This window comes from Acinonyx jubatus, chromosome A1 (genome assembly GCF_027475565.1).
Source record: "Acinonyx jubatus isolate Ajub_Pintada_27869175 chromosome A1, VMU_Ajub_asm_v1.0, whole genome shotgun sequence".
In the NCBI taxonomy this organism is placed as follows: domain Eukaryota; kingdom Metazoa; phylum Chordata; class Mammalia; order Carnivora; family Felidae; genus Acinonyx; species Acinonyx jubatus.
The window spans coordinates 154095663-154122988 of NC_069380.1; the positions used below are offsets into that span (position 1 = coordinate 154095663).

Sequence of the window (27326 nt, forward strand, 5' to 3'; positions counted from 1 at the left end):
GATTTGAAAGTAACAGAATGAGTATGGGACATAGAGAAGTAAAAGGTCGAGGAATCAAGACAAAACAGGTTTACCCTCTTCCTTCCAGTCCTATTTGCCGGCCAGGCCTGAGCTGGGAAACAGGATACTCTAAAGTGACTTACACATTTCTAGTTCAATATGTATGGTTTGGAGCCTGGAGGTCAGTCACTTCCATCCTCACAATAAGAAAAAAGCTGAGCAAACTAAAACTCAGCAGCTCTTTCTAGATCCATGAAAGAATGGAGGTCACCAGGAAAACTGACCACCAAATTGGAGAGACAGGCATTTAAAGAGCACAGTTTAGAGAGAGTCAGTATGAATTGGAACACCTAAACTGTGATTGACAATTGCTGGAGGCTCACTGTGGGCTACCTTGAGGATCTAAACTCATGGACTAGCTTGAAAGTTAAAAACTTGAAGTGGTACCGCTTGTTGTTGTTGGGGGAGGGAGGCCACCCACATTTTTGTGAGTTTTACCTTCAGGAGCCCTGTCAAGTTCTTACTGTGAAGATAGGGGAGAGAAAAAGTGACCATTTTGAAATATGCCCAGAGCTGTTTCCCTTATCAACCCTACCATTAAGGCAAACTATTTTACCTAACCAGTCTAGAGGACTGAAAATACTCAACCCCATCCCACTCCAGCCTTTGAAGTGGGGAAAGTGGACGACATGCAGGGAACAGTAGGAGACGGCACTCAGATGAAAACACTAAGGGAGAATCAAGGAAATGCTAGAAAACCAAAACACAAACACAATGGAAACAGAAATGAATTTTTTTTTTTTTTTTTTTTTTTTTTTTTTTGCTCATAAGTAGACTGGACTCAGTAAGAGAAAGAATGTAGGTTAAAGATATGTCAATAGAAAGTCCTAAAACTGAAATACAAAGAGAAAAAAAAGAATGAAAAAAAATAGAACAGAATATCCAAAATGTGGGGAAATGACAAAATGTGTAACATAGGCATAATGGGAATATTGGAAGAAAAAGAAAGAAAGGAGGAAAAAGAAAAAAAATGACTGAACATTTTCTAAAATTAATGCAGACACAAATCCACAGATCCAGGAAGCTTAGAGAACTGCAAACTATAAAAACACTAACAAATCTACACCTGTGCGTATGTTTAAAACAGCAGAAAATCAAGAACAAGAAAATACTGAAATCGGGAAAAATAACCTTGCTTAAGGAGACAGAGATAAGAATTGCGTTGGACTTATCTTCAGAAACTGAAATATTTAAAGTGTTGAAAGAAAAAAAACACACCAACCTAGAATTTGATATCCAGTGAAATTATTCTTAAAAGGTAGAAGAAAAGTAGACTTTTTTAGACAAACAAAAACAAAGGGAAACTGTCACTAGTGGACATGACCTGCAAGAAATGTTACAAGAAGTTCTTCTAAGAGGCGAAAGTGTTATAGGTCAGAAACTTGGATCTACATAAAGAAACAAAGAGTTTTAGAGAAAGAATAAATCTATTTTTCTTATTCTAAGTTGATCTAGTAGATAACACTGTTCAAAATAATAACATCCAAATTTTATTCTGTAATTAGAGCTTGTGGATAAATGAAATGAGTGGCAGCAATGTTATAAAGGACAGGAGGGAAGAATTGAAAATACTCTGTACTTTCACTAGCCATGAAGGGTGTAGTGTTATTTGAAAGTGGGCTTAGATAAGTTGTAAATGTGTATTGCAAACTCTAGGGCAACCACTTGAAAAAGTCATAAAAAAAAAAAAAGTCTGATATGCTAAGAGGGAGAGAGGAAACTGAAATCATATAAAATATTCAGTTAAAATCAGAGAAGGCAGAAACAAGTGGAAGACAAAACATTAAAGGACAGACAGAAGCAATGGCACAATTAATAGAAAACATTTAAAGTGACTTTAAGATTATATTGGATTTTTAAATTACTAAAAAATGAGATATTTGGAAATATCCTAATGTGACCAGAAAAGCCATAATGCATGCCTAGCATAAAATCCAGGGTTAGGAAAAAAGATCTGACAAAGCAGGTTTAGATTATAATAGTAGGAGAAAATCTGGGTTTTTCTGCTTGTTACCCACATCCCCCAAGTGCTGTACATTCAATATATCAATTTAATCCAAATATATCTGTTACAAAAACTATAAAGTTTGAAATGTTATGTCATGTCTGTAAAAATCACGTTTTCAAGGTTGGAATGGTACTTCCCCATTGGGATATTGGGAGTCAGTATTATCTCTTCCCTGTACTTTTCCTCTTTTATTAACTTCCCCTTCCAGCTTATATCTAAAGTCTGAACTTCTCTGTTTCTGGTTCTCCACATTTACTTCTATAAACACAAAACTTAAACGCTCACTCTTCTTCATCTTCTTCATTCTAATCCTCTTATGTACTGATGTGACTGTTGGGGGCAACCTGGTTATTCCCAAATATCCTCAGAAACTTATTCTCCCTCTCCATATTCACTGAAACTTGGTATGTCGGATGTTAAATGTGATCAATGAGCTTCTAAGATAGGTTGCCACATCCTTGTAATGAGCCTTCTTACACACACACACACACAAAACACACACACGTTACATTACTGTAATAAAGCTTAGCTATGAGTACAACTATGTAATGAGTCCTGTGAGTTCTAGTTAATCTCCAAATGTTGATATGGTCTTGAAGACTCCCCCAACACACTTAACCATTCCGAAAAGACAAACAACGAACAGATCTGAAAATGACTCATTGTTGCAATCATCAGACAAGACTTTAAAAAGCTATTATAACTGTGCTTAATGACAGAGGGGAAAGTGTACTCATACAGAATGAAAATAAAAGAAGTCTCAGCAGAGACATAAAAAGTATAATGAAGAGCCAAATGGAAATTCTATTACGGAAAAATAAAATAATATGAAATGTTTAAAAATCCACTGGTTGGGTTTAACAGCAGGATGGAGATTGTGAGGGAATCAATGAACAGATAAATCAATGAACAGATAAATACGAATGTATCATACCTTACACAATACATTTCTCAGAACCAACAGTAAAGAGAAGATTTCGAAAGTCAGAATAGAATGACACATTCAAATAGGGGAACAGCTATCCACATGATCACTACTTCTCATCAGAAATAGTGGAGGCCAGAAAAGATTGAATCATCTTTCAAGTGCTGAAATAAAACATCATCCAGTCCAAAATTCCATATCTAGTGAGATCCCTTCAAGAATGGTGAAATAAACATTTTTAGGTAAAACAAAAATAACAGACTTTATCACAAGCAGATCTTCAAGAAATGCTAATAAAGGGGAAGTAAAACCATATGGAAATTTAGATCTTGAGGAGGAAGCATTAGAAATAGAAAATACCTCAGTAAATAAATTATTTTTCCTCTTAATTTCATTAAAATACATAGAACTTTAAAACAAAAATTTTAATATTGTCTGGTGAGGTTTATCATGTTGATGTAATACATATGAAAGCTGTATTAACAAAGGGCAGGATGAGGTAAGTAGTAAATGATCCTATACGCTCTATAGAAAGTTAAGAATATATGTTTTAATACTTAGAGAAACCCCTAAAAAATGCAGAGGAATATCTACAAAGCCAATAATTAAAATGTGTAAGAATGTTCATAGAAGTTTTATTCATAACAGTCCCAAACTATAAACAGCCTAGGTGTCCATCAAATTGGGGTGTAGCTAAACAAATTTTGGTATATTCATGTTGTAGAATACTATTCACATGCCTCACTTTATTGTGCTTTGCAAATAATGCATGTTTTACAAATAGAAGGTGTGTTGCAATCTAGCATTGAGCACATCTATTAGCACAGTTTTTCCAACAGCATTTGCTCACTTCATATCTCTATCACATTTTGGTAATTCTAGCATTATTTTTTAAAATTTTTTCATTATTGTTCTATCGGTTACAGTGATCTGTGATTGTTGATCTTTCATGTTACTATTGTAATTGTTTTGGGGTGCCACAAACCATGCCCATATAAGACGGTGAGCTTAATTGATACATGTGTGTGTTCTGACTGCTCCACTAACCAGCCATTCCCCCGTTCTCTCCCTCTCCTCAGCCCTCTGTATTCCCTGAGACACAATGGTGAAATTAGGCCAGTTAATAACCCTAAAATGGCCTTTCTTTTTAATGTTTATTTATTTATTTTGACAGCACAAGCAGGGGAGGGGAGAGAGAGACGGAGAGAGAGAATCCCAAGCAGGCTCCACAGTGTTAGCACAGAACCCAATGTGGCGCTCCATCTCACAACCTATAGATCATGACCTGAGCTGAAATCAAGAGTTGGGTGCTTGACCAGCTGAGCCCCCCAGGAGCCCCACTTACAATGGCCGTTAAGTGTTCAATTGAAAGGAAGAATTGCACATCTCTGACTTTAAATCAAAAACTAGAAATGATTAAGCTTAGTAAAGAAGGGTCGTTGAAAGCCAAGATACGCTGAAAGCTAGGTCTCTTGGGTACAGCAGTTAGCCAGTTTGTGAATGCAAATGAAAAGGTCTTGAAGGAAATTAAAAGTGCCACTCCAGGGAACACACAAATGATAAGAAAGTGAAACTGCCTTCTTGCTGATAGGAGGAAATTCTAGTGGTCTCGATAGAAGATCACACCAGCCACAACATTCCCTTAAGCCAAAACCTACACCAGAGCAAAGCCCTAACTCTCCTTAATTCTATGAAGGCTGAGAGAGGTGAGGAAGTTGGCAGAAAACAAGTTGGAAGCTAGCAGAGGTTGGTTCATGAGGTTTGAGAATAGAAACCATCTCTATAACATAAGAGAGCAAGGTGAAGCAGCAAGTGCTGTTGTAGAAGCTGCAGCAATTTACCCAGAAAATCTAGCTAAGATGATTCATGGAAGAGGCTGCACTAAACAACACATTTTCCATGTAGACAGAACAACCTTATAATGGAAGAAGATGGCATCTGGGACTTTTATAGCGAGAGAGAAGTTAGTGCCTGGCTTCAAAGCTTTCAAGGGCAGGCTGACTCCTTTATTAGGGGCTGTGCAGCTAGTGACTTTTAAGTTGAAGTCAGTGTTCATTTACTATTCTGAAAATCCTTGGGCCCTTAGGAGTTATCTTAAATCTGCTCTGTGTTCTATAAATTGAACAACAAATCCTGGATGATGGCATATCTGTTTACAACATGGTTTACTGAGTATTTTAAGTCCACTCTTCATACCTACTATGAAAAAAAATTTCTTTCAAAATATTACTGTTCAGTGACAACTCACCTGGTCATCCAAGAATACTGCTAGAGATGTCCAACAAAATTAATGTTTGCAACCCTACTAACACAACATCTGTTCTTTAGCCCTTGGATCAAGAACAAATATCAACTTTCAAGTGTTATTTTAAACATTGCATTCCTAAAGGCTATATCTGCCATAGGTAGGGAGTCCTCTGATATATCTGGGCAAAGTCATTTGGAAACCTTCTAGAAAATATTCACCATCCTGGATTCCATAAAGAACAGTTGTGATTTGTGGGAAGAGGTAAAAATATCAACGAGAACAGGAGTTTGGAAGAAGTTGATTCCAGCTCTCTTGGTTGACTTTGAGGAGCTCAAAACTTTAGTGGAGGAAGTAACTGCACATGTGGTGGAAATAGAGAACTAGAATTAGAAGTGGAGCCTGGAGATATGACTGAATTGTTGTAATCTCATGGTAAAACTTCAATGGATGAGAAGTTGCTTCTTAAGTATAAGCAAAGAAAGTAATTTGTTTAGCTGGAATCTACTCTTGGTGAAGATTCTATGAAGATTGTTGAAATGATAGCAAAGGATTTAGATTATTAGTTGATTAAGCAGCAGTAGGGTTTGAGAGGATTGACTCCAATTAAAGGAAGATATATATACATATATATATGTATATATGTGTATATATATGTGTGTGTATGTGTATATATATATACACACACATATACATAACGCATATATACATACACACACACACATAATGTTGTCAAACAACATCACATGCTACAGAGGCAAACTTCATTGTCGTGTTCTAAGAAAGAAGACCCCACCCTTCAGCAATTATCTCCCTGGTCAGTCAGCAGCCATCAACATGGAGGTGAGACCTTCTAGCAGAGAGATTATGACACACTGAAAGCTCAGATAATAGTTAGGAGGGGTACCTGGATGGCTCAGTTGGTTGAGCATCCAAGTCTTGATTTTGGCTCAGGTCGTGATCCCAAGGTCATGGAATCAAGTCCTGCATTGGGTTCTTCTATTCTGAGCATGGAGCCTGCTTGAGATTCTCTCTCTCTTTCCCTCTGCCCCACTCCCCTGCTCTCACTCTTTCTCTCTCTAAAATAAAAATTTTTTAAAGATACTGGTTAGCATTTTTAGCAATAATGTATTAAGGTATGTACATATTTTAGGCATAATGCTATTATATAATTAATAGACTACAGTGTAGTATAACTTTAATTTGCACTGGAAAACCAAAAAATTCATTTGACTCACTTTATTCTGACATTCACTTTATTGTGATAGTCTCGAACAGAACCTGCAGTACCTCTGAGGTATATGCCTATACTCAGCAACAGAAAGAAACAAGACACTGATAACAACAATGAATAAATCTTAACAGTATATTTCAAAGTTTTTAAAAAGCAAAAGTTAACTTTCTAAGAATATTAAATAATATCAGCAAAAGATTGCAAATTCCAAACATGAGAAAATATGTTTGCCAAAATAAATAACTTCCATCCTTTTTAAGAAAAAAAAATTTTTAACATTTATTCATTTTTGAGAAACAGAGGGATAGAGCATGAGCAGGGGACGAATGGAGAAAGGAAGACACAGAATCTGAAGCAGGCTTCAGGCTCTGAGCTAGCTGTCAGCACAGAGCCCAACATGGGGCTTGAACAAATGGACCATGAGATCATGACCTGAACTGAAGTTGGATGCTTCAGGTGTCCCAGATATGCCACTCAGGCAACCCAGTAACTTCCATTCTTACAGACACTAAAAGAAGACCTTGACCTGTTACCTGACATTATACACAAAAAATTCAAAATGTGTCATACACCTAAATGCAAATGGTAAAAACAATAAAGCTTTTAGGAGAGAACATAATAACTTCATGTCTTTGGGATGGGCAAAAACTTAAGTTGGAAAAAGTCTGAATCAGAAAAGATTAGTAAATTGGACATCACAAAATTTTTTCTTAGTGGAACCGCTGTCTCATGAGTAGGGAAAAGATGATCTGGGTTCCAGTATTTTTAAAGTACCACACCTAAGATAGAGCTTCCATTCCATGAGTGGGAGCTAAGCAGAAGGTGAGAGCCCCCACCTCTTGACTGCATTTGCCAGAGATTTAGCCTCAGCACCAGGCAGGATGACAAATGTTGAAATCCTGCTCTTCTCAGGAAGAAAGTCTTCAGATTGGGAGGGTCCGGGTCTTTGCTGCAGCCTTCTGAGATGGAGTCTCTGCCTCACTGGGAACAGTTAAGAAAGGGGCGGTTTTGGTTCAGATACCACATACTGTAGCTTTTCCTACCAAATTTTCATGGGTTTTTCTGGAATAGATAATTTTTTTTATTTGATGTTTGTACATGGGCCATTTCCAGAGCCCTTACATGCATTTTATTTGTTTTTGAACTTTTCTTTGGGGGAGTGTATCTGAAGTTTTATCCAGCTGTATGCTGGAAGAAAGTATCAGGTGTGCAGTTTGGGCCAGCTTGAATCTCTCTTCATTTCTGGTCTGTTAATTTTACTTTTGACCCCAGCTCTGGTATTCTGGTTTTTTATTTGTTATATTCCACTTATCAATACTACCTGGTTAGGTTAGAGGCAGTGTGTTGAAGTCTGGGCTTTGCTGTGCATCTCTTTTTTTAAATTGACATATAAATGACATAGAACATCATTTTAGTTTCAGGTGCACAACATAATTTGATATTTGTATATACTGAGATGATTACCACAAAAAGTCTAGTTAACATCCTTCACCATACATAGTTAATTTTTTTCTTGTGATGAGAATTTTTAAGATTTACTCTCAGCAACTTACAGTATGAAGTACAATATTTTTATATATAGTCATCAATTGTACATTACAACCCCATGTCTTATTTTATAACTTGATGCTTGTGCCTCCTGAGCCCCTTCACCCATTTTGCCCATCTGGTCCCATTTCTACAATCACCAATTGTTTTCTGTATCCAGGAGCTTGTGTATTGTTTCTTTGGTTTTGGTTTAGATTCCACATAAAAGTGATATACAGTATTTGTGTGTTTCTCCATCTGAGAAAAAGATCATCCGTGTTGTCACAAATGACACAATTTCACTCCTTTTGTGGCTGAATAATATTCCTGTGTGTGTGCGTGTGTGTGCGCACACATGCATGCATTTTCTTTATCTATTAATCATTGGACACTTAAAGATTGTTTCAATGTCTTGGCTATTGTAAATAATGCTGGAATGAATATGGGACTCAATTTTTTGCTGTTGTTAGTGCTTTAATTTTCCTCAGATAAATATCCAGAAGTGGAATTGCTGGATCTTATGGTATTCCTATTTTTAATCACTTGAAGAAATTCCATACTGTTTTCCATAGTAGCAGCACCAATTTACATTCCCACCAACAGTGCATAGGGGTTCCCTTTTCTCGACACCCTCACCAATACTTGTTGTTTCTGGTCTGTTAAAACTTTTTTGATAGTGGGCATTCTAACAGGTGTGATGTTATCTGTCATTGTGATTTTGATTTGCATTTTCCTGATGATTACTGATGTTGAGCATCTTTTCACATATTTCTTAGCAATCTGTTTGTTTTTGGAAAACTATTCAGATTTTCTGTTTTTCAACGAAAAATTTTCTGCTATTGAGTTGTATGAGTTTTAAAATATTGTGGATATTAGCCCCTTATCAGATATGTAATATGCAAATATTATCAACCATTCAGTAGGTTGCGTTTTCATTTTGATGGTTTCCTTTGCTTTGCAGAAGCTTTTTAGTTTGATGTAGTCTCACTTGTTTATTTTTTACTTTGTTGCCTTTACTTCTGGTGCCAAATTTAAAAAATCATTACAAAGACATGTCAAGGAACTGACCACCTGTATTTTCTATTAGACGTTTTATGGTTTGGGTCTTACATAAGGCTTTAATCCATTTTGAGTTGATTCTTGTTTACAGTGTAAGGAGTCCAGTTTTGCTCTGGCATGTGACTGTCCAGTTTTCCTATCACCATTTATTGAAGAGACTGTCTATTTCCCATTGTATATTGTTGGCTTCTTTGTTATAAACTAATTAGGCACATAAGCACGGGTTTCTTTCTGTCCTCTCTAATCTGTTCTATTGGTTTTTGTGTCGCTTCTATTGCCAATACCATACCGTTTGCTGTTGTTGTTGTTTGGGGGGTGGGGGGGAAGTGCATGTGCACATTTCAGTGGGTGAGGGGGAAAGGGAGAGAATCTTTAGCAGGCTCTATGCCCAGCACGGAGCCCAGTGCAGGGCTGGATCTTACAACCCTGAGTTTAAGACCTGAGCCAAAATCAAGAGTTGGACACTTAACTGATTAAGCCACCCAAGTATCCCAATACCATACTGTTTTGATAACTATAGCTTTGTGATAGAATTTGAAATGAGGAAATATACCTCCAGGTTTGTTGTTCTTTCTCAAGATTGCTTTTGATATTCAGGCTATTTTATAGTTCTATTCAAATTATTCATTTTTTAATGAAAATAATTATCAGTACTTTGGTAAGGATTACATTAATTCCGTAGCTTGCTGTGGGTGTTACGGACATTTTAACAACGTTGTTTCTTCCAATCCATTAGCACAAAATATCTTTTCATTTATTTGTGTCTTTTATTTTATTAATGGCTTAGAGTTCTGAGTGCACAGATCTTGTAGTTCTCTGGCTAAATTTATTTTTAGGTATTTTACTATTTTTGATGGGATCAAAAATGGGTTTATTTTCTTAATTTCTCTTTCTGATAGTTAATTATTGTATAAAAATTAAACAGATTTTTGCATATTGATTTTGTATCCTGCAACTTTACTGAATTTGTTGATTAATTCAAAAAGTTTTTTGGTAGTCTTTAGGATTTTTTGTATATAACATTATTTCATCTGCAGATAGTGATAGTTTTACTTCCTTTCTGATTTGAATGGCTTTTTTTTTCCCTTGCCTAATTTCTGTAGTTAGGACTTCCAATTCTATGCTAAATAAAAGTGGCAGGAATTGCATCATTGTCATATTCCTGATTTCATAAGAAGAGCTTTGAGCTTTTCACCATTGAGTATGATGTTTGTGGTGGGCTTGTCATATATGGCCTTTGTTATGTTGAGGTAAATTCCCTCAGATTTTATCACAAATTGATGTTGAATTTTGTCAAATGCTTTTTTCTGTAACTATTTAAATCATGATTTTTATGCTTCATTTTGTTAATGTGGTATATCACATTGATTTATTTGCAGATGTTAAACCTTCCTTGCATCCCTGGAATAAACCCCACTGGATCATGGTGTATGATCCTGCTAATGTATTGTTGAATTCAGTTTGCTAATATTTTATTGACATTTTTTGCTACTATGCGCATCAGAGAATTTAGATTGTAATTTTTTGTGGCATCCTTCTCTGATTATGGTATCAGGGTAATACTGGCCTTATAAAATGAATTTGGAAGTGTTTCCTCTTCTAGTTTTTTTTGGAAGAGCTTGAGAAGGATTGTTAATAATTATTCTTTGAAGGATTATAGAATTCACCAGGTAGTCAGTCTGGTCCTGGACTTTGTTTATTGGAAGGTTTTTGATTATTGAGTCAATCACCTTACTAGTAATTGGTCTGTTCCCATTTTCTATTTCTTTGTGAATCATCCTTAGTAATTTTTTGTTCTTGTTTTGTTTTTTTAAGACATTTATCCATTTCTTTTAGATTGCCAAATCTTTTCATGAGTAATTTTTCATAGTAGTCTCTTACGAGATCCTTTGTATTTGCGTGATGTCTGTTTTAATGTCTCCTTTTTCATTTCTGATGTGTTTATTGACTCCTCTCTTTTTCTTTTCTTTTTTTTTTTTTTAATGTTGATTCATTTTTGAGAGAGACAGACAGAGTGTGACGGGGGTAGGGGCAGAGAGAGAGAGGAAGACATAATCCAAAGCAAGAGTCCTCTCTTTTTCTTTTCTGTGATCCAGGAACACAACTCACCCCACCCACCTCCAAAGTCAGGCAATGAAAGAGCATCCCTTTGGTGGCAGTCATAAAAATTGGGGCACCAAACAGGTGTAAAAGTTCCCCTCTGGGAGATAGTATGCAAAGGGAGAGTGTGTAGATGGCATACATTGGCTAGAGCAAGGCTGAGGATTTGTAAAGGTGTGGGACCCATGGAAAGAAAACAAAAAGGTGCCCACAGATTGGAGAGAAACATGGTGTGGTGTAATGATGGTGCCCACTTTGGGGATGGGGGAATGCCTACGCTTTTGAACAACTCACAAGTACAATGCATTGCGCTGTATTTTTATTAACAAATGAGATTCTTTACCATAAAGTCTGATCAGGATCAGCTGCTTCTGAACCGTGTGGAGCAGGTTAAGTGTTGAGTGTGTGAGTCTGTTAAGACTCTTTTCTCAGATCACTGTAGACTTGTGGGTCTTGTATATGCAAGCCCGTTGTTTTTCAAAGCCAGATGTTTTGGCTCATCTCTTAGCTGCAGGTCTTAAAAGTTGAAGTGCCCTATTTGAGGTTCAAACCCTTCACTCCTTAGGAAGAAGCTGTGGTTTTTGAGTTCCCTCTTGACTGTGTGTTATCAAACGGGGGGTAGGTTTTATGGTGAGTATGTGTTTCAGTCTTTCCTACCCACTTTGATGTGGTGTTTTTCTCATTTGCCTGATGTGTAGTTGTTTCTTAGTTAGTTTTTAGGGTTTTATTCCAAAGGAAATTGTTCCATATGTAGCTGTAGATTCAGTGTGTCATGGGAGGAGGTGAGTTCAGGATCTTTTTACACGGCCATCTTGACTAGAACCTCACTGTGCATTTTCATTTAAAATCTGAGTCAGTTTTTTCATATTTCTATAACTCATTTTCTTATCTCAAGTGGGAGTCTCAATAAAATTATAAACAGGGGCTTAGAAAGAATTTAATTGGCTATTTTATATATATTGTCTTGCAAAAAGCCTGGTTTACTGTAGCTGCTTGATAAGTGGCAGTAAGTATTAAGTCCTGGCTCTTTATCTGTAGCCCATCTCTACTTCCACTTCTCAACATGGTTACCCTCATAAAGGATATTCAGTGCCTGAATTACAATTTGTGGTGGATAGACTGCAGAGTGACTCCCATCCATCAAACTCACTTTCTGGTATTCATGCTGTTGTGTGTTCCCTTCCTCCGAGCATGGGCAGGAAGAGTGTTTTGCTTTTGACCATTAGAATTTGTTAAAGGTGATAGAATGTGCATAGTTGCATGTGTTTGATTACATTACATAGAGTTGTAACATTGATCTTTTTTTTAATGTTTATTTTTGAGAGAGAAAGAGAGAATGAGAATGAGCAAGGGAGGGGCAGAGCAAAGGGGAGACACAGAATCTGAAGCAGGCTCCAGGCTGAGCTGTCAGCACAGAGCCCAACATGGGGCTCGAACCCACAAACCACAAGATCATGACCTGAGGTGAAGTCAGATGCTTAACCAACTTAGCCACCTATGTGCCCCAATAGCATTAATCTTTCAAGGAGATTCTTTTCCCCTTGCTGACTCTGAGGAAGAAGGAGGCCATTATGGGAAGACACACATGGCAAGTAACTGAGGTCCTTAGTCTGATAGTCTGCAGGCTAATGAATGTTGTCAACAACCATGTGAGCTTTGAAGTGGATCCTTCCCCAATTGAGCCTCAGATGAGACCACAACCCTGGCTTATACTTTCATTGCAACTGTGTTATATCCTAAACCATGCCCAGGCACAAAAGAGTTGACACAAGAGATTGTGAGATAATGTATATTATTTTAAGCTGCCAAATTATGTCAGTAATTTTGTACAGTAATTGGTAAGTAATACAGGTCTTTTTTTCTATTTTTTTTAACTTAAAAAAATTTTTAATATTTATTTTTGAGAGAGAGTGTGAGTGGGGGAGGGGCAGAGAGAAAGGGAGACAGAATCCGGAGCAGCCTCCAGGCTCTGAGCAAGCTGTCAGCACAGAGCCTAACGTGGGGCTTGAACTCACAAACTGCGAGATCATGACCTGAGCTGAAGTCAGACACGTAACCAACTGAGCCACCCAAGTGCCCCATAATACAGGTCTTTATGTGTGCAAGTAATTATAATATTTTGAAAGGAAAAGTGTTTTTTATAAGGTTTTGAATTCTGTAAATTCTTGACAAACAAGTGTTTATTGCTTTACTGGTGGTGCTATTGAAAACATTTCTCAAAGGCAAACCAAATAGTTTTGTCATTGTGTGGAATAATAACTGATGCTGGATGTATTGGTCTCATGGTTCCCAATAAAAATTAAGAGCTTTCAGGCATCTTGTTAGGCATTTTGCAATGGAATTTCTACATATAGCAGTTCTGGGGAAGTGTGTGTGTTAAAAACCATGTAACATAAAACCTACCATCTTAACCTTTTTTAAGTATATAGGTGAATAGTGTTAAGTATATTCACAATGTTGTGAAACAGAGCTCCAGAACTTTTCCATCTTGTAAAACTGAAACTCTGTACTCATTAAACGTCTCTTCTTTTCCCTAGCCCCAAGTAACTACCATTCTACCTTCTGTCTCTATAAATTTGACTACTTTAGCTACCCTATATAAGTGGAATCATACAGTATATGTCTTTTTCTGTCTTATTTCACTTAGCATAATGTCCTCAATATTCATCCCTGTTGTAGTATGTGACCAGATTTCTTTCCTTTAGAAGTCTGAATACAGCTTTTTTTGTGTTTTTAATTATGAAATATTTCAAGCATAATGAAAAGCATTCAAAAATCTTAAAGAGTTTTTATAATAAGAAATGCTAATTAAAAATTACCAGAAGCTCTCTCTGACTCAGGAATATGTGAACTGGGGTAATAGAACACTTTGGGTAAGCACCTATTGGTAGACAAAATAAGCGATTTACTTTTCACATTTCTTGGTAGATAGTTCTATAGAGTATTTGGTAGCGATGACAAAAACGTAAAATACTTGAAATATAGATTATTATCTATATTTTATTAAAAATTCATACTTTTTCACATAGTAACCGGTAAACTAGATACATCTTTATAATTACATAAAAATACAGTTAAACAGAACACAGAAAGAAGATAATATTTTTGCAATAAGTGTATTGGGACTAATAAAGTATTAGGCTTAATTGCTGCTGTTAAGTTACACAAATACAAACATGAGAAAGAATAACTTTTTAAATACCATTCTTTTCATATTTTAAGAAACATGTTGAGTATAAAGTCAAAATAATCTGATAAACCAATGTCTTGTCATTTAATATTCCCAATTATAAATTTCCTTCCACTGGCTACAGTAATCTCACTGAGCAAATATAGAAGAGAATTCATCTGTAAACTCTTTTGTTTTTCACATTTTTCTCCTTCCTCCTCATCTCCTTCTCCCCTTACTATTCTTATTACCCTTTAAATGGAGCCATTAAGAAATTTTTTCTAGAGGAAATAAGTCACTTCTTAGCATTACCATAGAAATGTACAGATTCAGTAAAAAAAAAAAAAAAAGAAAAAAAAAGAAAAAAGTGTTTAAAGATGATTTTTAAATATATTAGAAGACAAAGAACCCAAATATGAAATATTTTACTTTATAAGATTATTTAGTTTATTGTTTCAGTTTATTTTTATTTTGACTTTCTCTTTTAGTGTCTATTCCAATAAAATATAGTGTGCAGATTTACACAAACCATCATGAAGCTAAAGAAAGAAAATTGTTGTCTTCAGTTGATTGTTACAGTGTTACTATAGGTAAGATTAGTGTTCATAGGTAAGATTAGGTGCAAAGTTCAATTCTCATGAATATTTCTTACCATTTTTAAATTGTCGGTATAGAAGTTTTAGAAATTATTTCAACATTGTCTTAAAACATTTAGTTCATGATTATACTAACCAACAAAGTACATTTTATAGAAATAAAATGTGTTACTTGGTAGACAGCTGGCTACATGGCCATTTATATGTTTTTATGTAGGAAATAATGCAAGAGATTTTCTAAGGTGGCCTCCTCTGCATTCTAAGATTTTACTTTTTAAAAAATGCATAAGTACTTTCCTTTGGAAATTATCTAGCCTACACATATTTTATAAAAATCACAGAATGTGGGAACATGGACAATCTGAGAACATCAGAAACATAATGTTCGATGTCATATGGTCTAAAATAGATAAGGCTTCTCCCAGATGTCCTGTAGATTGCTCAACAATCTAATTGTCTTCTTTTAATGACATTCAAACAACTGTTTGAATTATTTACTAATTAATGTATTAATTACCCACTAGATGGATAACTCTGGAGCAGGTATCTGGGAAAACTATGGAACCCCTTAAAGAGGGAGACTTCATATGACAAACACTTTGAGGTCTTTATAATCGAACACCATGCACTAATAGGAAGGGTATAGTAATTATAACTTGATGTGAGGGCTCTAGAACACATTCCAGTGTGTGTGTGTGTGTGTGTGTGTGTGTGTGTGTGTAATAGAAATAAGAGAAGTAACAGAAACTATGGGATTGCTGGAATGAGTTTTAAATGTTATTTGGGGAGAAAGATGGTTTCCACTTGGGGAAAATGGTAGGTGTGTGGCTTGAACCAAGAGGATAACAGGCAGTTGCCTGAACATGGAGACATTGGGTATAGGATCTGAAAGCATATGATTGAAAGTTTAAATATGATGTTTGAAAAACCATTATAGGCAGAGATAGGACTAAAGTTATATATTAGGAGAATGTTTTGCTGGTTAAGATAAACTGCCTGAGGAAGTGGCTTTGGAAAAGGAGGCTGGTACATTGGTGGGTTTTAAAAGTCGCTAAGACCTGGACTTGGGCTACAGCTATAAAACTAAATTGAAATTTTCAGACAACCCTCAAGGGGCTATGTTACTCCATTCAACTTAACATCCAAATGCTGTATTTAAAAATCCTTAGGGAAAAGATTTCCAAACATTTTGTCTGTTGTCATAGATACTTCAAGACTGAAAGAAGAAAAAAAATATAATTCAAAGGGAACACGAGATGGCAGCAGTTATATAAAGAGAAAAACTGAGGAAAGAAAAACATTTGAAATTATTTTTAAAGTAAAAAATGTGTAGCACTTTATTCTTTATGTGGTGTATTCCTTTTCATTTCAGAGATTACTCAGTTATTGGTTTCATGCTTCACAGCACATCTGAGGTTCATTCTGACTGTAGTAAAAATCCTACTCCATTACATGTGATTATTTCCTAAAATAAAGCTGTTGCTGTTTTCTGCAGATTATGGTTCCTCTGTGTTATCTGAGACAGAAGAGTTCTGGATGGTGCAAAATTGTTTTAAATGTTCCAGCATTGCTTTTTCTTCCTCTTCTAGTCTTTCATTCTTTCTCATTTCCCACCTAAAAGAAAAATCACATTTTAGTATTTTTGTAACTTCCAAACTATAGTCAACACTCAGTTATTCAAGGCTTGAATACTCTATCACTGGTTTACCGAGGCATCTGTCTTCTACTGACTGCCTCTCCAGCACCAAAGTTCACTGTCACTGCTCTTGCAGATTGGGCAGAGAATGGGAGACAAAAGTGGAGTGAAACCAGTTCTACTCCAAGGTAAAGTTTAAAATACTAAGTGAGTTTTCTGAATATGTTAATTTAAAAAATGTATATGCTTTACTAGGATATATGTGCATATAAATAAAACCTAGAATTCGCAATTAATAAGTAAATATTTTCCATAGTATTTTTCCCCACTGATCAGCATATCAGTGGCTTTAAGCTGCAGAGAGATTCTCCAGGAAGACTTCAGCAGCAAGAATATTTAGCTAAATTGAATATACTGTATATTAAAGGCAGGTCAGTCTATTCCTAGAAATAATAGAAGATTTGAAGTAATCAAGTTAAAATGATCCAAGAAAAGCAGCAAATTGTTAGGAAAATTCAATGGGGATTTGGCTAAAGAAGAGAGATTAAAGACTCTAATTTTGGGTGATTGACAGATACAGAACAAAATGGTAGAATATGAAATGTATATGAATATAACCTTTAAAGTAACTAGCACAATAACCCAAGTCCAGTTAATTCCTCCTTCTCCTTTCTCTTTCATATATGCCACTTCCCCAGGACTGGCCAGGGCACATTTAACCTAGCAATCCAACAATGAATCCTCTGCATATATTTTCTTTCTCTTTTCCTCACTCCTATTTCTACCAATCCCTAGGCCATCCACTATGGCATGCTGTCATAAATGGATTTTAAATCCAATGTTTTAATCCTAAAACACCCTAAGAAGATATATATCCTAAAAGATTCTCTGCTATAAGGGAATAGAATTTCTAACAAGCAAGTACCTGTTCACTGAATGTCTTCCAGAAGCCCACTGTTTTATTATAGTCAGAACTCCTGGATAAGAGTTTGTCATACATGAAGAAAATATATTGAGTTTGGAATGGGATCATTCTGGTTTTCTTCAATGAAAAGAAAGCAAGGATATTTCATTTTCCATAGAAACCTCCTACTGGGATCCTTGTTTTCTTTCATATGGGTTTTCTTGGAGTGTTGGGTTCAATATGCCCTGACCAGTCCTGGGAGGTGGTTTATTATAAAGCAAGAAGGAAGAGTGGAGAGAAAGATGGAATTATCTGAGAGATTAGACATGGGTTTAATTTACATATCTTCATCATTGTCTGTCTGGGATTCTCCTTATATCTAGCCCCAACCTTCGGTGGATCTAAAAACTTATTATTTATGGTTGTCTTAATTTCTCTATACATTCCCATATGGTCAGAGTTAGGTCATTGGTCATATAGGTTTTAATGACAACTTGAAGGATAAAAAGATTTTTCACTGCTACACTGTTCAGTCATGTGACAAGGGGCAGTTCTCCTTAGGTCAGTAATTAGAATTTTAAAGTTTAGCCTACAAGGTGCTTTCTACTATTTTCATGGAGTTTTAAAGATAAAAACTGTCATTACTCATTTTATACAGGTGAAGTTGGTTATCATTAATTTTCATATTAAGTTGAACTCCTTCCAAGAAGGAATATATTAATAACAGAAAATACTTAAGTAGCACTATGTCTTAGGCATTGTTTTAAACATATGACATATCACTCTTTAAATCTGTACTAGAAAATGTTGTTCCCATTGTACAGAGGGGTAAACTGAGATATACTGTTAATGTCACTTGTCCAGGTATCTTCGGATTGAAATCAAGGAGTCAGGCTCTAGAGTTTAGACTTACAAATGAGGCACTCAGCATAATTTTAAAACCATTTTACAGGTGTCATTCATTAATGTTAAAAATAGTTTGAACATTTTATTTCCTGAAAAATGTTGACCAAATTGGACTAGATATTTAAAAAAAGAAAAAAAGAACTCTCTAAAATTAATGTAAATAATTTAAAGAAATCCAAACATGAAAAATTAGGTTTGCCTTTTTTATTCCATGGAAAAGGTGCTAATATTGTACTGAGTAAATGAATTATTTTATGACTGTCAACAGAACAAAATATGTAATATGTACATAAATATTTTGATCATTGTCTCTACTTGTGAAAATTGAAAGCACGATCTCTGCTTCATTTAAATATCTGCATAATTAATGTAATATAAATGAATTGTATACATAATAGAATCCAAGATAAGGATTTTTGAAGCTTCATGAGAATTGTAGGCACCTCACAGTATAATTGAGCTGTTAGTAATTAATGATCGTAAGCAACATAATTTATCTATCACAGCCTTTTTATATTTGCCTGGTGCTTATTAAGAAGAAATCATTTCATGTGAGAATAAGAAATTTTGACAGAGATAGGAGAAAAAATAATATTCAAACTAGATTTTGTCTAATAATTTCACCTTAATTGAATAAAGCATTAGAGATTTGAAATGTATGTTTATTTATCTCAAGTACTATTTTATTTCAAATCTATAAGTTTCTTTTTTGAAGTATGATTGGCATTGTATTAGTTTCAGGTATACAATATATTGATTTCATATTTATATACATTACAAAATCATCAGGCTGAGTCTAGTTACCACCTATTACCATACAATATTGTTATTACAATATTGTTGACTATATTCCCTCTGCTGCACAATACATCCCCATGGCTTATTTATTTTATAACTGGAAGATTGCACCTCTTAATCTCTTCCAATTATTTCACCAGTTATTTTACCAGGTGGAAAGCCTGCACCCGCCTCCCCCCTGACAACCATCAGTTTGTTCTCTATATTATGAGTCTGTTTCTGTTTTGTTCATTTGTTTTGCTTTTCATATTCCACAGATAAGTGAAACCATATGATATTTGCCTTTCTCTGACTTACTTCACTTAGCATAATACCTCTAGGTCTATCCATCTTGTCGCAAATGGAAAGATTTTGTTTTTTTAATGGCTGAGTGATGTTCCATTGTATATGTACATACCACATCTTTATCCATTTGATCTATCTCTGAACACTTAGGTTGCTTCCATATCTTGGCTGTTGTAAATAGTACTGTAGTAAACATGGGGGTGCATAATTTTCAGGTTAGTGTTTTCATTTTTTTCCAGATAATACCCAGAAGTGGAATTGATGATAGATCATATAGTAGTTATATTTTCAATTTTTTTTAATGTTTATTTATTTTGAGGAAGAGAAACAGTGTTAGCAGGGAAAGGGTAGAGAGAGGGGGAGACACAGGCTCCAGGCTCTGAGCTGTCAGCACAGGGCCTGATGTAGGGCTCGAATTCACGAACTGTGAGATCATGACCTGTGCCGATGTCGGACACCTAACCAACTGAGCCACCCAGGCGCCCCTCTATTTTCAATATTTTAAGGAACCTCTCTACTACTTTTCATAGTGACCACACCACTTTACATTCCCACCAACATTGCAAGAGGATTCTCTTTTCAAGACATCCTTGTCAACATTTGGTATTTCTGGTCTTTTTGATAGTAGCCATTTTGACAGGTGTGAGGTGACATCTCATTGTGATTTTGACTTGGATTTCTCTGATGATAGTGATGTTGAGTATCTTTTCATATGTCTGTTGACCATCTGTATGTGTTTGGAAAAATATCTATTCAGGTCCTCTTCACATTTCTTAATCAAAGAGTTTTGTTTTTTTTATAGTGAGTTTGGAGGGTTTTTTTTAATGTTTTGGATATTCCTTATTGGAGATACTATTTTCAAATATCTTCTCCCATTCAGCAGATTGCATTCTTGCTCTGTTGGTTTTAGTTTGGTGTAGTGCCATTTAAAAATTTTTGTTTTTGCTGTCCTTGTCTGAAGAGACTGATCCAAAAAAAAATATTGCTAAGACAGATGTCAGAGAGCTTGCTGCCTATGTTTTCTTCTAGTTTTATGGTTTCATGTCTTACACTTAAGTCTTTTATCCATTTTGGGTTTATTTTTATATATGATGTTAGACAGTGGTCCAGTTTCATTGATTTGCTTGTAGTTGTCCCATTTTCCCACCACCATTTGTTGAAGAGACTCTCCTTTCCCCACTGTATTCTTGTCTCCTTTGTCATAGACTAATTGACCATATAAGCATGGGTTAATTTCTGGTATGTCTAGTCTTTTCCATTGATTTTTGTGTCTCTTTTTTTGCCAGTAGTATACTGTTTTGATTACTGTAGCTTTGTAGTATACTTTGAATTAAGGAGCATGGTATCTACAGATTCATTCTTCTTTCTCAACATTGTTTTGGCTACGTAGAGTGTTTTGTGGTTACATAAAAATTTTAAGATTATTTGTTCTTGTTCCGTGAAAAATGCCATTGGTATTTTAATAGAGATTCCCTTGAATCTGTAGATTGCTTTGGGTAGTGTGGACATTTTAACAATTATCTCCTTCCAATCCATAAGCATGATATATTTTTCCATTTATTTATGTTCTTTTCAGTTTCTTTCATCACTGTCTTATAGTTTTCAGAGTACAGGTCTTTCACCTCTTTGTTTAAATTTATTCCTAGGTATTTTATTCTTTTTGATGCAGTTGTAAATGGGATTGATTTCTTCTCTTATAGTTTGTTATAAGTGTATAGAAACACAAGAGATTTCTGTGTGTTTTTTATCCTGCAACTTTACTGAATCCATTTGTTAATTCTAATAATTCTAGTAGTTAATTCTAAGAGTCCTTCCAACTTTTTTATATAGAGCATTAAATCATCTGCCAATAGTGCCAGTTTTACTTCTTCGTTTTCAATTTTTATGCCTTTCATTTTTGTTTCTTGCCTAAATTCTATGGCTAGGACCTCCAATACTATGTTGAATTAAAGTGACATCCTTGTCTTTTTCCTGTTCTTAGAGGAAAATTTTTCAACTTTCCAACATTGAGTATTATGTTAGCCTTGAGTTTACCACATATGGCCTTTATTATGTTGAGGTATATTCCCTCTATACCCACTTTGTTGAAGGTTCTTATCATATGGGTGTTGAGTTTTGTTAAATGCTCTTTCTGCAGCTATTAAGATGATAATATGATTTTTATCTTGCATTTTATTAATATTTTTATCATATTGATTGATTCACTAATGTTAAACCATCCTCACATCCCTGGAATAAATTTCATTGGATCACGATGTATGATCCTTTTAATGTATTGCTGAATTCGGTGTGATAATATTTTGTTGAGGATTTTTTCATCTATGTTCATTGGGGATATTGGCCTTTTTTTGTAAGTCTCTTTGTCTTGTTTGGTATTGGGGTAGTGCTGGTCTTATAAAATTAGTTTGGAAGTATTCTTTTCAATTTTTTGCAATAATTTGAAAAGGATAGGTATTAACTCTTGTTTATTTGTTTCTTTTTATTTAATTAATTTATTTACATCCAAGTTAGTTAGCATAATGAATTCAGGAGTAGATTCCATTGATTCATCCCCTATGTGTAACGCCCAGTGCTCATCCCAACAAGTGTCTTCCTTAATGCCCCTTACCCATTTAGACCAAACCTCTATCCCCAATCCCTCCAGTAACCCTCAGTTTGTCTCTGTATTTAAGAGTCTCTTATGTTTTGTCCCCCTCCTTGTTTTTATATTATTTTTGTCTGCCTTCCCTTATGTTCATCTTATTAACTCTAAATTTTTGGTAAAATTCACAGGTGAAGCCCTGTGATCCTGGACTTTTATTTGTTGGGATTTTTTGAATACTAATTCAATTTTATTGTTAGTAATTAGTTTACTTAGGTTTTCTATTTTTTTTTTTAATTTTTTTTTTAACATTTATTTATTTTTGAGACAGAGACAGAGCATGAACGGGGAAGGGGCAGAGAGAGAGGGAGACACAGAATTGGAAGCAGGCTCCAGGCTCTGAGCCATCAGCCCAGAGCCTGACGCGGGGCTCGAATTCACAGACCGTGAGATCGTGACCTGAGCCGAAGTCGGATGCTCAACCGACTGAGCCACCCAGGCGCCCCATATTTTTTATCATGATTCAATCTTAGAAGATTGTACATGTCTAGGAATTTATCCATTTCTTCTAGGTTGTCCAGTTAGTTGGTGTATAATTGTTCACAGTAGTATCATGATCATTCATATTTCTGTGGTATATGCTGTAATTTCTCTTTCGTTTATGATTTTATTTGGGACCTCTTTTTTTTCTTGAGGAGTCTGGAAAAGTTTATCAGTTTTATCTTTTCAAAGAATCAGCTCTTAGTTTCATTGATCTTTTCTTTTTTCTGCATTTAATTTATTGCCTCTCTGAACTTTATTGCTTCACTCCTTCTGCTAATTTTGGTCTTTGTTTGCTTTTATTTTTCTATATTCCTTTAGGTATAAAGTTAGGTTGTTTGAGATTTTTCTTGTCTTTTGGAGTAAGCTTATATCTCTGTGAACTTCCCTCTTAGAACTGCTTTTGCTATATCCCTTAGATTTTGGAACAATGTGCTTCCACTTGATTTGTCTCAAAGTATTTTTACATTTCCCCTTATCTTCATTAACCCATTGATTGTTTAATAGCTTGTTGTTTAGTCTTTACATGTTTTTGTTTTTTTCCAATTTTCTTTTTGTAATTGATTCCTAATTTTATCCCATTGTGGTCTGAAAAGCAGCTTGATATGATTTCAATCTTGTTATATTTATTGAGACTTTTTTTAGGGCCTAACATGTGGTCCACTCTGGAAATTGTTGCATTTTGAAATGTGTACGTGAAAAGAATGTGTATTCTGCTGTTTTGGGATGGAATATTATATTCCATCTGTTGTGCTGTGTCATTTAAGGCCAATGTTTCCTTGCTTATTTTCTGTCTGGATGATCTATCCAATAATGTAAGGTAGTGTTAAACTCACCCCTACTATTGTATTACTATCAATTTCTCTTTTTATGTCTCTTAATATTTGCTTTACATATTTAGGTGCTCTATTTTGAGAGTAGAGATATTTACAATTGTTATATCTTCTTGTTGGATTGATCCTTTTGTCATTAGATAATGTACTTCTCTCTCTCTTTTGTTGCAGTGTTTTAAACTCTATTATAATTATTGCTAACCAGCTTTCTTTTTGTTTGTATTTGCATGAAATATCTTTTTCCATCTCTTAACTTTCAGTCTGTGTGTATATTTAGATCTGAAGTGAATCTCTTATAGGCATCATTTAGATTTGGTCTTTTGTTTTTTGTTTTTTTTAATTTTGGCGTTGTTGTTGTTATTTTGTTTTATCCCTTCAGCCATCCTATGACTTTTGATTGGAGAATTTAGTCCATTTACATTTAAAGTAATTATTGATAGATATATACTTATTCAATTTGTTAATTTTTTCTGGCTATTTTTGTAGTTCCTTTTTGTTCCTTCTCTTGCAGTTTGATGCTTTTTTTTAGTATAATGCTTAGATTCCTTTTGCTATACTTCTTTGTGTATCTATTGTAGGTTTCTGGTTTGTGTTTATCATGAAATTGATATATGATAGCATATATATATATATACATATATATGGCAACCTAGTTTAAGTTGACAGTCACTCAAGTTCATTTACATTCTAAAAGCACATTTTTACTGACCCCCCTTTTTTTGACATCATATTTTACATCTTTTTATTTTGTGTATCCCTTACCTAATTATTATAGTTATCGTTGGTTTTAGTAATTTTGTGGGTTTTTTTTTTAAGTTTACTTATTTATTTTGAAGATGGGAAAGGGGCAGAGAGATAGGGACAGAGAGAATCCCAAGCAGGATCCACACTGTCACTGCAGAGCCTGACTCACGGCTCAAACCCATGAACCGTAAACCATGAACCATGAGATGATGACCTGAACCAAAATCATGAGTCAGATGCTCAACCAGCTGAGCCACCCAGGTGCCCCAATACTTTTGTTTTTAAACTTTGTATGACCTTCATAAGTGAATGGTTCAGTACATTTATTACATAATTGCCTTCTTTTACTTTCATATATTTTCTTATTTTTAGTTATGACCTTTTCTGCTTTAATTTAGCATTTCTCGTAAGGCTGTTTTAGTGGTGATGAAATCCTTTACCTTTTGCTTGTCTGGAATACTCTTTCATTTTCCTTCAAGTTTAAACTTTGCCAGGTAGAATATTCTTGGTTTTAAGTTTTTTCCTTTCAGCACTTTGAAGATATCATGCCACTCCTTTCTGGCTTGCAGAGCTTTTGCTGAAAAATCAGGGGGTAGCCTATGTGAGCTCCCTTCTATATAACTAGTTGTTTTTCTCTCTTACTGTTTTTAAAATTCTCTCTTATCTTTAATTTTTGACATTTTAATTATGTGTCTTGAAGTTGCTCTCTTTGGGTTAATCTAGTTTGGAACTCCATGTTAGCTGGACCTAGGTATCTGTTTTTTTCCACAAGTTAGAGAAGTTTTCAGACATTAATTCTTCAAGTAAGTTTTTTGCCCCTTTCTCTTTTTCTTCTGGGATTCCTATAATGTCAATGTTAGTAAGCTTGATGTTGTCCCTGATAGCCCTCAAAACTCTTGTTTTTTCAAATACTTTTTTTTCTTTTTGCTGATTTTCTTAATTCTGAGTGGGTAGTTTCTACTATCTGTTGCCAGGTCACTGATCTGCTTTTCTGTATCTGATTTGCTGTTGATTCCCTCTAGTATATTTTTTCATTTTAGCTCTTGTATTCTTTAGCTGTGATTGGTAGTTTTTTATATTGTCTCTCTCTTTGTTGAAGTTCTCACTGTGTTCATCAGTTTCTTCTCCTGAGTTCTGTATCTATATGACTATTATTTTGGATTGTTTATCACGTCAGTTATTTACCTCCATTTCATTAAGATCTTTTTCTGAGTTTTTGTTGTTCTTTTTTTTGGAATACATTCCTCTGTCTCTTCATTTTGCTTGATTCTCTGTCTCTATTTCTATGTATTCAGCAAACTGGCTACCTCTCCGGTCTTGAAGGGGTTTCCTTGTGTAGGAAATGTCCTGTGGGCCCCAGAAGTACACTCTCCCTTGGCCACGAGAATCAGGTGCTCAAGGGGACATTTCCTGTGTTAGTTTGTGTGCCAGCCTGGCATGATGGTGGTGGTTGGGACTCTTCCCTTGGCCCGGCTGGCTAGGTCACTGCAGCTGGTTAGATTTCTCTCTGTGGCTCAGCTGGCTGGGGTTGCTGTAGTGTGTGGGGCTTTTCCCTTGACCACGCTGTCCTGGGCTTCAGTAGTGGGCAGGGCTCTCATGTTCCGCTCCTCACCCCCTGCCACCACCAGCTGGTTGGGGCTGCTGTGGTGGGTGGGGCTTTCCTAGGCCCGCCCATCCTTCTGGGGTACTACGGGTGCTGCTGCAGTTGTTGGCAGGGTTGTCAGCAGGCAGCCCTACCAACATTAGCACCTTAGAGTATGAGTAGTAGTGGCTTTGGCTGAGCATGGTAGAATATGACCACAAAAGTGGTGCTTGACAGTGTTTCCATCCCCAGTGCCTCAGCAGTTTTCCACCTGACTGGCAGATGTTCCTGGACTAACACCTATGTTCTAGGCATTTTTCCAACTGGCATTTTATTGCTGGTTCCTAGGGCCAGTTAGACTGCACACAGGCCCTTTAAGAGTGGGTTCTCCATTCCCTAAAACTATGATTTTTCTGGTTATAATCCCTGTTAGTTGTCAAAACCTGGCTTTTTAGAGTGTTGTCTCTCCTGTGAAGGACCTAAGAGTTGAAATGCCTAAGGGAGGTGTTCTGTGTTCTTGAGATCCCTCTCAATTATAGATCACTGCACCTGGGTTGGGCTTTTTCTTTTTTTGGTGAGAACTTGTCTCTGTCACTCTTACCCATGTCAGTGCTGCCTTTCTGTCTCTAATTTTGGAGGCTGTTTATCCATTTTCAGGTTTTTTTCTGAGGATATTATTCCAAATGTAGTTGCATAGTTATCTGTGGGAGGAGGTGCTCTCAGGTTCTTCCTATGAAGCCATCTTGATTTTTCTCCCATCTATAAGCTCTTAAGAGTTTATCTTTAATTCTATCCTAGTTTTTAGGCTTTGTTAACACAGTGTAAAAACAAGTCAATTCTATCAAATTACTATTGGAAAATAAAATAGTTTATCAGTTTGTTAAACACAACTGATTGGGAAACTTATTTAAAATGTCTATCCCGGGGCGCCTGGGTGGCTCAGTCGGCTGAGCGTCTGACTTCGGCTCAGGTCATGAGCTCGCGGTTTGTGGGTTCGAGCCCCGCGTCAGGATCTGTGCTGACAGCTCAGAGCCTGGAGCCTGCTTCAGATTCTGTGTCTCCCTCTCTCTCTGCCCTCCCCCCCACTCACACTCTGTCTCTCCTTCAAAAGTAAATAAACATTAAAAATTTTTTAAAAAATAAATAAAATGTCTATCCCTAGTTTATATTAATATGTTTAGAATCTGTAGAGGAAGCATGTCCCTCAGGAACCAGAAAATGTTGGAACCAGTGTATTTTAATTTTCCCTTGGAAGCATTATGAAGTGAGTATATTTTGTTTTTCCCGTCTTTGGTAGCCTGCTCTCTTTCGCTATTGCTAAATTTCCTACCTGCCTACTATGGAAAAAGAACTGCAGTCTGACCCACACTCCAGCTGTTGGCAATGAGTTGTTGTATTTTAGTCCTGAATAAGCAGCAAAATTCATGAGACCTCACTGATCTCTACCATAATCTTAACTGTCTCCTAGAGTGTGTTCCATCTATGAGTGGTATCTCATTGTGGTTTTGATTTGTATTTCCCTGATGATGAGGGATTGTGAGCATTTTTTCATGTGTCGGTTGGCCATCTGGATGTCTTCTTTGGAGAAGTGTCT

General features: G+C 35.7%; 1 protein-coding gene across 4 annotated transcripts in view; it reads right to left on the bottom strand.

The window, feature by feature from the left end:
* Positions 1 to 14138: 14138 nt before the first annotated feature.
* KIAA0825 (KIAA0825 ortholog) overlaps positions 14139 to 27326 on the bottom strand; it is a 382909-nt gene continuing 369721 nt past the window's right edge. For all 4 annotated transcript variants that reach the window (XM_027037906.2, XM_053221670.1, XM_027037922.2 and 1 more), the window contains one exon: positions 14139 to 16537. In XM_027037906.2, the coding sequence (XP_026893707.1) occupies positions 16420 to 16537 (118 nt within the window). In that variant the 3' untranslated portion in view covers positions 14139 to 16419. The remainder of the gene's footprint in view (positions 16538 to 27326) is intronic.